Below are 11,368 nucleotides of genomic sequence, written 5' to 3' on the forward strand. Positions count from 1 at the left end.
GTGCACACTCGCGCTCGCCCTCTACCGGCAGGCGTTAGAATTACACATTTAACCTGCAGGATTGCGGAACTGATTTATTCTTAAACTCAGTTTATAGATCATCTAGAGAATTAATGTTGGTATTCAGGACGAAAAACACACTAGTAGTAATTAATAGTAATATCAAGTTTCATATTTTATAATATTAATAGCCAAAGAGCTGACACAGCTGTAATGGCAACCTGCCTTCGGTGTACCTGCAGCAGCAGCGGCAGCGGCTCACCTGTGGTGCACCTGTCTGTTACAATCATATCTGCACTGTAATCCAGAAAACATAACCAGGAAGAAAAGTGTTCCACTAGTCGCATGACGCTGACGTAATGAGGAATGCGGGCTGCATTGTCAGAAATATTTGACCTGAAAACAAAAATTGAGAGAGACTCGAGTTGCAGAAAATGCTCCGTTTTATCTGCTGTTGTTGCTTCTCAAGTGAAAACTCCGGCAGCGAGGTATGTGTTGAGTTTTACATACATGTTGATGATAATATAGAGTGGCTTCATTCGAGTTCAGACGAGAAACTTGACCACTGCTCGAGTGGAATAGCTCATTACTATCCTAAGTGAATGTAAGATTAGTGAGGACTACACCCTTCATAACCCAAAGCTGTAGTTTATTTGAATCACGCTGTTCAGTTGTCACAGAAAAATACAGTATTTAATGGTGTCTCAGAAGACAAAAACTAAACTAAAACTAAACTATAATGGCATTGTTTTGTCACAAATACAAAGTACAATGAGGCTGCAACAGAGTAGGTCTCCATAAAGGCAGTGTTAACCACATGAGTTTAAGTAATTACATGCATCCACACGCCTTATGAGCAGTGTTGGGCTAGTTACTCAAAAAAAAGTACTTTATTACTCATTACTCTGTACTCTTTTCAAAAGTAATATTATTACTTTACTTATTACTCCCTGCTAAAAGTAATAGTTGCACTACTAGTTATATTACTTTTCTCAAAAAAATGTTATTGTGCTGTTTCTCCCCAAATTTCACACTTATGAAGATTAAAATCCAGGTTTGTTTGTCAAAATCAAAGTAATGTAATATTTCCAGCTGCTGAATGTAAGCGTTAACAACTTCCAAACTAGTTTCCTCCAGGATTACACAAATTAATCCAAGTCTGTGATTGGATTGTTGGATTTCAAATCAGTAGGCTGTGACAACGAAAGTAATACTGTAACTGGGGTGGTAACTGTAATATTATTACTGAAATGTATTGGTAATTAGTTACACTACTAGTTACTGGGAAAGTAATATTATGTTATCACTAATAATGAGTTACTGCCCAATACTGTGTGTGAGTGCTTTGTGTCTCTTTTTGAAAAGTGCCAGTAAAAACAAAAATATCTGCTATTTCAGAGGCAGCCTCTCCTGGACCCCAGACCATCTGACCTGAATGGATCTGAATCAGCCAGGCAGACCCGGCCAGCACACAGTGGTACTTCATCTCTCTAAACGTTCATGTGTCTGTCTCTCACACCTCTATGCTTATCAGGGTTAGGGAAATCCTAATCCGCTTCCAATGCATAACATTGTGCAGAAACATCAAACTGCTGAAGGCTTTCTTTTTCTGTGTCTGTTGTGTGATACTGTTTTCCCTATCAGATGCGCAGACCGTGAAGCGGATTGGTAGGCTGGTGATGAGGCGAGTGTGTGTGCCAGAGCTAGACAAGAGGTTTTCTGACATGGCTGAGACGTTCAACGAACAGCAGCAGCGCTATGAGGCCATGGTCCAACACATCATTAACCTGCGACAGGTCTACGGCTGTAACCACAACGATAGCCTGGCTTTAGCCGAATGTGTGGGGAAGATCAGAGACGAGCATGGTAAGTGACACACTCAGAGCTCCTGCCAGTACAGGCAAAGTGATGGCAGTCTTTCTTTTTCAGTTTCTTTTGTTTCTCTGTTTCAATCTACATTTCTCTCCACTTCCAGAGGCCAAGTACAGGGTCTCCCTTAAGATAAAGGGCTATGACTTCTCCCTCAGTGTGGTTCCTGCGGGGCCAGAGGGGGAATGTGAGGAGGAACCACTGCCTCCACATCTGCGATTGGCTCAGGATGAACTGAAGGGCGCTTCTGAGAGCGCCAAGGCCACCATCTCAAAGGGTACCACACTTCAAGAGTTGATTGGCTGGCTGCTCCGTAGCAAGGATCAAATGGCTGAGCAAGTAAAAGGGGCTGCAGCCTCCTACCAGGAGCAAGGAAGACTGAATGAGAACCTGGAGGAGAACATGAAGGAAGTGAGGAGGGCGAAGGAGTTGTCGCTGGGATACAGACAACGGGCCGGAGAAGTCCTCACTGAGGCTGCACAGATAGCCGGGGCTTATCTGTAGTTCATACACATTTTAAATGCTTTTTATTAGAATCTACCAATTACAATACACATATTACGGGATTCAAATATTCACAGAGGTTATACACACTCTTTGACAATTATGGGTATGGGATCACTGACTCACAACCAGACTACCTGTGACAGCTGAGATGGAACATCATTTTGCTGTCTAGCTATCTTTTCCTTGGTAAACTTGCCAACTGCAATTAGCATTCATATCATAGCATTTGCAACAACATCAGAAGTATTAGATAATGAGTGCACACACAACGCCATGCATGTATTTAAACAGGCTTTGCAGGCCAATGCAGCCTCTTGTATCATGTGTCCTGCAAGAACATGAAGACTTGCGATTATATATATTCCTTTTAAATGTTTTTTTAAAATTACAACAAATAACACTTTATGCTCTTTAGACTCACTCTAACACTTAGTACAAGTACAGTGTATTGTCTGTATAAAGACTGGTGTTTTTCTGGATGGGTGTAATTTTACCTGCTAACATAAGGGGGCATTGCAGACTCACTTTATTATGAGGTGCTCTTTAATTCTTATTCCTCAGATTTAGTTTCTCAGAAATAGCCCTACATGGATAAAGATTCCCTATATCTCAGAATCAGGTATCAGGTCTTTTGAATTTTGTACATGATTAGACACTTTGCCATGAGGAAATATTGTAGAAACTAATTCCGTTAGAAAGTTAAGGCTTTGAACTGAACTTGAACTGTGCATAATGCAATAACAGGACACAGTCTCATATAGCAGCAATGGGAATTGGACCGGAGGTTTGTTGTGATTGTGCCTGTAGTGTTTTGTTATTGTAAAATTCAGAGGGGGCAGATTTGCTGCTCATTATCCACAGAATCCCATGCATTTATTAACTGATTAAAATCCGCAGCTTTCCATCAGCTTTTATTATGAAAGCAAACAAACACATGGTCATATGCCATCTTGATAATTAATTTTGGAAAATCCATTGTTCCAGAGGTCATTGTCAAGTGGTCCTGCATTATTTATGGGAGGGAGACAGTTTTAGAGCACTGCTTTCGCCTTAAGCTTTTACAGATTAATTTGCCATGAAGTGTTCAGGATGTAGTGGGTAAAACCTGAGAACGAGCTGTTCATCTCTAAATGGAAAAGTGTGGGAAATAAAACAAGGGCACTTACAATTGAAATTCAATTTCGTAAAAGATAGTATATGTTTAATAAAGTCTACCTTTATTAATTATTATTATGTCCTTCATGATTATTAGATATCATGTTAGTGCGACTAAATGGTTTAAAAACTGTGACTTGTGTTCCTAATTAAAATGTGAATTATTGATTAAAATATATTTAAATCAAACGATTCTAAAGCAATTATTGACTAAACATCTTCAAACTGCAATTTATATGCTTGAGTATAATCAATTATCCTTACAATGCGATCATACTGTCAACAGATGACTTTATTTATGTGATTCATTTTAATCATCTGGCAGATCATTGCTGTCAAAGAGCAGCGACTGACAGCCACAACCTACCGCGATCGTGGAAATTATTAACATACAGCGTAGCGCCCAATTTGATTGGACGATACGCGTAGAGGGGCGTGTCGGTTAGACTACATACTTCTCACTCATTGGCTCCGACGCCTGTCACTCCGCGGAGACCGAGTCCCCCTTCGCCTAAGGTAGTCTGAGTGGAGAAAGTAATGAAGATGGAAGGAGCTGATGTTGATGAATTATTGAGGAGATTTATGGAGTAGCGAGGTGATAGTCGTTCACTCGTCTTTGTCGGAACGATAGAGGACGGCGACACCAGGGAGTTGACCGATAGCATGCCAGTAAGTAAACAGCAACTTCCCCCAGTTTACTTGCTGTCGCGCCTTAGCCAGGCTAGCTAACTAGCGGGCTAATCTGTAAGCGACCGTGCAGTGACAGCTCCAAGTCATTCAACAAGCCGAGACAGAGAGTGTGTGAAGGTGGAGGGGTGATTCACACACTCTGGCCGATACTGGTTAACGAATAACACTGAATTAAATGGCTAGGGAAGCTACTGTTTATTACAGAGCTACCAGTCCCCTTTCAGACAGACATTCACGTTGTGTAAAAGCTGTGTTACCAGTTGTGGCAGAATAGCTGGTTAGCGGCGCCTAATTACAGCCATAGTTCCCATTTCAATCAGCTAGATAACATGCAGTGACACACAGGTGAAGATGGGAAGGCTTTCCAGCGTGTAAACCTAACTAGCTTTCCATTGCAACCATCACTAGTGTGGTAGATTAAGTCACATTTGTCATAGAGACCGACTGTACCGGACTTTATCCTGTTTAGTAACAAGTGTGTGTGTGTGTGTGTGCTGTCTGTCAGGAACTTATTAAGATACTTTACTTCCTCAGGTGATTTCTGTGCGTGTGTGTGTGTGTACCAGTGTACCAGAGGTAGACTCACCACTGCAGACCGGTATGTTAGATAATGGGTTTTTAGGATTTTTCTAATAGCTGTCATGTGATTCAGCTTTCCTCCATACCACCAAGGCAGTTGAGGGGTTTCCTGTCTGAGGTGGGCTACGCTTTGCTGCAGAGCACTGTACATGCTATCAAAAGTTAAAATGTGTTTTTTTACATTCTGTGTCCTTCACTAGGACTGTGCTCCTGGTGGTGTGCCAGGTATTGTTTAAATAAGATACTGTGTGTGACTTAGTTTATAGGTTGTCCTTTGCTTTCTATACTCTGTGTGTGTGATGTGCTGTGGTGGTGTGTGCTGCGTGGCTGGCGTCGGCGTGCGTGCGTGCGTGTGTTTCTTTGCCACTGTCATTGGAGTCTTACCCTTAAGCAACAGACAGGGTTAGGGTGTGTTGAAGTGGTGTCACAAGGGTGTGGATGTGTGTGCACGCGTGGAAAGTATGCATAGACCTGTTAATGTGTGCCATCCGTGGCTGCTAGTGTCTGAGGCCTCTTAATGCTTTATGACAGTGGAGCCCGGCAGGTCATGAGGCGAGAAGATCGCGCCGGCTCTGCTGTCATCCAGCGTCACAGCCAGAGTCACCCATGCCTGCGGTTTCATGAGATATCTCGACAATTTGAGCAATGAAAACAGTTGCAATCCCTCCCCCTTTCATTTAATTCTGCACCAAAGTCTGCACAGCCAAGCACAGTAGCAATATCTCTATTTTTTTGTTGGCATGGATACCAGTAGCGTACATTTAACAACATGAAAAAGAATCTAGAAAATCAAGCTAATTAACTGCACCAAAAGTGGCGTCGGAATGTGAAATTCCAGGGCCGAACATTAACAGATTATGAGAGCGTCATCTAACGGTGACACGAAAGCTGACACAGATGCGGCAAAGGAGGGGAGATACGAGAGAGTGCTGAAACTGAAAAATCAGATCCGTTAATCGCTGGTCTCTTCAGGCTCACTGGCTGAAGGAAGACAGGGAAGTGAAGTGGCGAGAGGAGGGACGAAGATGCATCACTGGCTTAGAGGCAACGGAGAAATGCGCGTAGGCTGCTATAAGAGGATTCCTCCCTGTCAGATCTCTCTATCGGTCTCCTTCAGCAGCAAAAACCACACACACACACACACACACACACACAAACCACATACTCTTGTCATGTCTACTTCGCTACAGGCACTCATCTGCTTTATGTGTGTGTGTGTGTATCACTGAGAGAGAAAACAGAAACCTCCCCCCCTCCTCCCCCCTTCCTCCTCCCTGCTATTGAAGAAGACCTGGGGGGGAGAGCAAGGTGGGAGGGGGATGATGCAACAGGGTTAACTGCGGGGCCAGGGATGGCCAAATAAAGAATATAGCAACAGACAGCGTGAAAAAGATGCGATACACAAACCGATGTAAAAACAAAACGCTGAATTCCTGCGAACCGACGCGTGGCGTAAACAAGCTCCTTTGCGCGGCCGAACAGGAGATCAGGTCAATGAATGCGGAGCTCGGGCATGTTCGAGGCTCTGCGCCTTTATGACCACAGGTTATAACACCAGCCATCACCTTACTTTGGACGCCCACAGCTCCCTCAAAATAGCTCATCAACGGCTTTCGCTGGCTTCGAATTGCAACAAGCGTGGAGGTCACAGGTCCAACTTGTTCCCAGTAATATAACATGGCCGAGAAGTTTGGGTGGGAAGGCGGTAATTCGACTGTAGTGTCCTGTTCTGACATTGGTTAGTGCAGTTAGACTTGTGTAACGGTGGTTTGGTGTGTGCTGCACAATAGTTGATCCGCTGAGGATACCTTGATGCTGCGTAACCACTAGCTGGCACCCTGTACCACAGGAAAAAAGCGCGGGGCAGCTCCGTCACTCTCAGAGCCAACCCCTTGGTCCTTTCTCTCTCTTCCTGTTCCTCCCTCCCCTCCCTCCATGTCAAGCCTTCAATGTTTTGCCCACTCACTTCCCTATAGACAGGCAGAAAGAAAGAAGGTCGCAAAGCAGTATGTGTAATAGGAAATTGAGGTAATCAGCAGGGGAGGGATTGTGTCTGTGGTGGGTGTCCACTCTGTTTCCATTCTCACATGGACTTTCTCGCCGTACTTCAAGTACTGCTGCCGGCGTTCCCAGACAGTATGGTCCTTCCCGCTCCGCCACTGACGCACCGAAGGGACACTCTGTGTTTTGCTAGTGCTGATTTCCTGGTGTTTTTTGTGTTACATCCGTGTGGAATTAGTATGTGTAGTAGCGCGTTTGCCTCCCGTGTTTGTAGTGACTCTGTGAGGAATGCAAGCACACTTACAACAAGGATTAAGAATGTAAACTTAAAGGAGATCTGTTTGTGTTAGAAGAAGACTTCGGAAGGAGGAGCGCATAAAATAAGCTCATTTAGTCTGCCAGCCGTGTTGTGTGTGGGTGTGGTGTGGTGTGTGTGTGTGTTGGTGTGTGGTGTGTGTGTGTGTGTGTGTGTGTGTTGTTCGCTGCGCGTGTGCGCGTGTCAGAGTTTAAGAGTCGTGGGTGTAAATTCAGAAGGAACGAGCTGTCAACTTTAGCTAGCTCACAGGAACAGGTTTTGTCAAACCAGACATTGAATAAATACACACTTGCGCAATAAATGACACATTCTCTGTCACTCCTTTGCAAGTCGTTGGCTCCATCAGAGCTCTGCATTGGTGGAAAAACTCAGTAAGCCACAGCTAGGCTAGTAAACACATTGAAATCCATTTCTTTTGCCTGCGTAGATCACAGAGATATGTGTGTGTGTTTCAGTATCGGTCCTTATCTCGTGTTGCCCTGAGCCTGGGAGGTTGCCACGGGCAGCACAGATTGAAACCTAATGAACTCTCCGCTTTCTTTGACCCCACTGTCTCCTCTTGAGTTATCCATCCCTTGAATTGTTACACAACCTTTTATCCCTCATCTCTCTATACGTCCATTTATGTCTGCCTCTATTCATTTAGCCATTGATTGATCTCTCTCTCCTCCTGCACTGCCTACCTGTCCCCCTCCTGCATTTATCATCCATCTACTCGTCCGTCACTTCATTGGTTTGTTACCGATGTGCTCGTCGAGCCTGTTCGGCCACTTATGCTTAACACTGGTTTATTCGTGTGTGTGTGTGTGTGTTGTGTGTCGTTGCGCGCGGCGTCAGTGTGGTCGAGCTGCACAGAAGAAGCCCACCAGCTGCTGCATCATTTGTAGTGTTTGTGTGTGCTCTCTCTGGCATACAATGATTTCTGTCATGATCAGTGAGTCCATAATGACATGGAGGTGGTTAACAGTTAGCCGGGCTAAGAAGGAAGACAAACATCTGCCTAATAACATAATTACGCTCTATAGTGTACTCCCACGGCAATTAGTTTTCTATTTTCCTCCAGCAGTTGCTCGTGCCCGTCTGCAGCAGAGCCTAGAAATCTGTGAGACAGGGCTTTATGTGCTCTTTGTAGCACTGTCTCTGAACACTTTCAGATTGAATCATCACCATTTTCATGGGTGAGTAGCCCCAATTATGGACTTTTAGTCTGTTCATCTTAATTGAAATTATGGCTGCATCATCAGGGCTGATCAATTATTGGTGAAATGTATGTTATTATGTATTATTCTGATAATTCAATTATAGCTGATACATTTATTACTTATTGATGATAATGATGATTTTTTTTTATTCTTAAGCAAAACGTAAGCTAATGTTCTAAGAAAGCCAAAGTATGTTTAAGTTTCTTGATGTACTTAACTAGAAAAAAATGAACATTGATTTTGAAGAGAGAGTTAAATTTGGTTTGAACAGAGCTATGAAATAATAAGTCATCCATCTTTGCTCACTACATCTCAGCTTCTCTTACCATCAGGTGTGCAAAAACTCTAGATTATGAACTTCTTCTTAAAATACAAAAATGTGAAAACAATGAGGGACTCCTGCACAATATCTCACTGAATGATGGCAAAATATTTATTTCATGCAATGTTTCGGTCTATACGACTTCCATTCGGTGTATAGGCAGCATGAACACTTTGTATATATGTATATACACACATAGAGGAGTTGCCTCAACCGTTCGATCATCCAATCGGAGGACTTTAGTGATTACTTTGACAGGTGATCACCTTTGTTTCTATATATTTCTATAAAATACAAAAATGTGAAATGAACAGTTATCTGTGTCGGTCATAAGAAGCAGATCATTATCACTAATCGGCTCCGCTGAGAAAAAAAATCCATATTGTGCATCCCTAACTAAAGTGATATCAATATCAGAGCTGGAACATTTAGTTGGTTGAACAGTTACTACATCGACAGACAATTAATCATTAATCAGTTCTTTCTGCAATTCTCTTTTAATCTTAAAAACTGAACTTTTTTTTTAAGGATTTATATTGTTTGTCAGAAATAGTAATTTTATGGTGTCACCTTGTGCTTTAGGAAATTATGATTATGCATTATTATATATATATATATGCATATTCCACTACTTTCTGACATTTAATAGACCAAATGAATAGTTTTTAGTTGATGTCATAGTCGCTCCACTTTTTGAAAATTCAGCATATTTGACTTTTGCTTTGTAAGATTAACTCGTTCAGGTCCGTATTGTCAAAATCTCGATCCCCTGATGACTTCTTTTTTTGCATAGCCCAATAACACAAATCACAGTTTGCCTCAAGGGGCTTTACAATCTGTCCAACACGACACCCTCTGTCTTAAGATCTTTGCACTCTTCGTGTGTGCTTTTCGTGTCATGTTTTAAATTCTAACATTTTTCACAATACACACTGATTTACAGGTGCATCCCATTACAGAAACTTTGCACCCAAGTGTTCACCCTTTGCTTTTGTGTCGCTGCGGTGGTTTCTTAGCTTGCGGCTGAGGTAGGAGGCAAATATATCCCATAGGTAGGCGGCACGGCAGGCAGCTGCAGATTTTAGTCTTCAAGTATCTCCTTTTGGATACAGATGATACAAATGATACAGATGCCCGAGACGAAAGTGTGGACGGAGCTGACCTTAAAAGTGACTCTGAAGGAGGACAAACTGTCCTCTTACAAGACTGACTCACCCGCACTCAAATGACAGCCTTTTATTTTGTCATTCAGTAAACCTACCATTTAAACGCACATGCTGTCTTTATATATCGCTGTCCTCCTTGTCGTCTTCACCAGCGTGGAAACAACAGAACAACAGACCGCAACAAAGAACTAATTTCTCTAAATGGAGGTTATTCTGCTTTATAATCCTTCCCCATTTCATGAGTCACTGGCTCCCCTCCCCCCTTGTCGTTCCTGTCATTGGTACAGTCCATAAATAGACACCTGGCTGCCATGGACGGACCAAGCACCGGAATAATACAGAATAAAGCATTTGGATGTGTGAAAGACAGATTAGAGAGCAGGGAAGATGGGAAGAGAGGGAGAGAGAGAGAGAGAGAGATGTTGTGTGGGAGGATGAGCGGAGGACAGAGGGAGCAAAGCAAGGCCGGGAAAAGAAGAAATCAGAATCAACCATAAATATATTTTTTTTTACATTTTTTATTACACACATGGATTACACGTACATAAATGGATATATTGTCATTGTATGCATGTAAGAAGGTTTTTTTGATAGTCATGGTGATTAAAAATAAGGCCTATGATCTCCTGAATTCTCTTTCAGAATACGGTTTGAAATGTTGTTTTTTTCCCAACCAGAAAGGTTAATAAGAGGAGGTTGTGTGTGTTTGAATTGTCAGTGGAGTTATGCCACCTTCCGCTCAGAACTGAGTGCATGTTTCTGCAAGAGAAGTGTGCACATAGAAGGACTTCTTCCTCCTTCTTTCTTTTTCTCAGCCTCTATTACCAGACATACCAAACATGGGCTGCATTCGTCTGCAAATTTAGCCTTGTGCTCGCAGTTTCAGAGCACAAACACGACGGAGTACAAACACGACATTCCCCACAGTGAAAAGAGACTGCTAGAGGGAAACCGAGTCCGTCAGAGACCCTTAGGGACGGTGTCCGCCTCCTCAGCTGAAAGCATGTGTCTCTTCAGCTATTCTCCTATGGTGACAGTCACTGTGCAGAGTTGGTTAAGATGACCCAAGTACATGGAAAGATGTGGCATCACCATGAGCTTGACATTTCTTCACTATTGTATGGATTGCCATCTTATTTGGTACAGATTTCTTTGTCCTTCTCAGGATGACTTGTAATCACTTTGGTGATGCCCTGACTTTTCATTTATGACCATCGTCAGGTCAAAGTTTCAGTGCTTTCAGTCTGAATTGAACACACACGGTTCTGTCATCACACTGTAGTTGCTATTTTAAAACGTGCTTCAAAATCTACATTTTTAAAATATTTCTGTGTCTCTCTGTTGCTTTTTAGATTTCTATCTACCACTTTCTTCCTTGTTCTGTTGTGACTGCAGGATATCAGTGTCGGATAGGAACCAGAAGATGTTTTATTAAAACACACAGAGAGATAATTACAATGACAGAGCAAAAGAAACACTGTCTAGAGAATAAGTAGGAAAAGAGAGGAGAACATTGGAGGTTCAATAGAAGGAAAAAAAAAAAAGGTTGAGTGCCAAGAGG

At 42.6% G+C, this 11,368-nt stretch overlaps 2 protein-coding genes across 4 annotated transcripts in view; both read left to right on the top strand.

Moving 5' to 3' along the window:
• Positions 1-355: 355 nt before the first annotated feature.
• On the top strand, positions 356-3,685 carry si:ch73-345f18.3. Its single transcript, XM_035681353.1, has 4 exons — positions 356-488; positions 1,399-1,477; positions 1,645-1,866; positions 1,976-3,685. Exons 1-4 carry the CDS (start codon positions 435-437, stop codon positions 2,371-2,373), a joined length of 753 nt encoding a protein of 250 aa, XP_035537246.1. The 5' UTR covers positions 356-434; the 3' UTR covers positions 2,374-3,685.
• A 339-nt stretch (positions 3,686-4,024) lies between these two features.
• Positions 4,025-11,368, top strand: part of fam126a (family with sequence similarity 126 member A) — a 21,376-nt gene continuing 14,032 nt past the window's right edge. For 2 of the 3 annotated variants that reach the window (XM_035681356.1, XM_035681354.1), the window contains exon 1: positions 4,025-4,200. The gene's annotated coding sequence lies outside the window, so the exon portion shown is untranslated. Of the gene's footprint in view, positions 4,201-6,883; positions 6,935-11,368 lie in introns of those variants that run through there. The other variant, XM_035681355.1, reaches the window with a different exon arrangement.

Source organism: Morone saxatilis, unplaced genomic scaffold (assembly GCF_004916995.1).
Source record: "Morone saxatilis isolate NCDOM2014 unplaced genomic scaffold, NCSU_SB_2.0 Contig9, whole genome shotgun sequence".
NCBI classification, from domain to species: Eukaryota; Metazoa; Chordata; class Actinopteri; family Moronidae; genus Morone; species Morone saxatilis.

Excerpts from the sequence above, each read along its gene's own strand:
- si:ch73-345f18.3 (XM_035681353.1), top strand. The coding sequence starts at position 435 with ATGCTCCGTTTTATCTGCTGTTGTTGCTTCTCAAGTGAAAACTCCGGC. Across the intron at positions 489-1,398 it reads GTGAAAACTCCGGCAGCGAG|AGGCAGCCTCTCCTGGACCC; the intron begins GTATGTGTTGAG and ends CTGCTATTTCAG. Across the intron at positions 1,867-1,975 it reads GAAGATCAGAGACGAGCATG|AGGCCAAGTACAGGGTCTCC; the intron begins GTAAGTGACACA and ends CTCCACTTCCAG.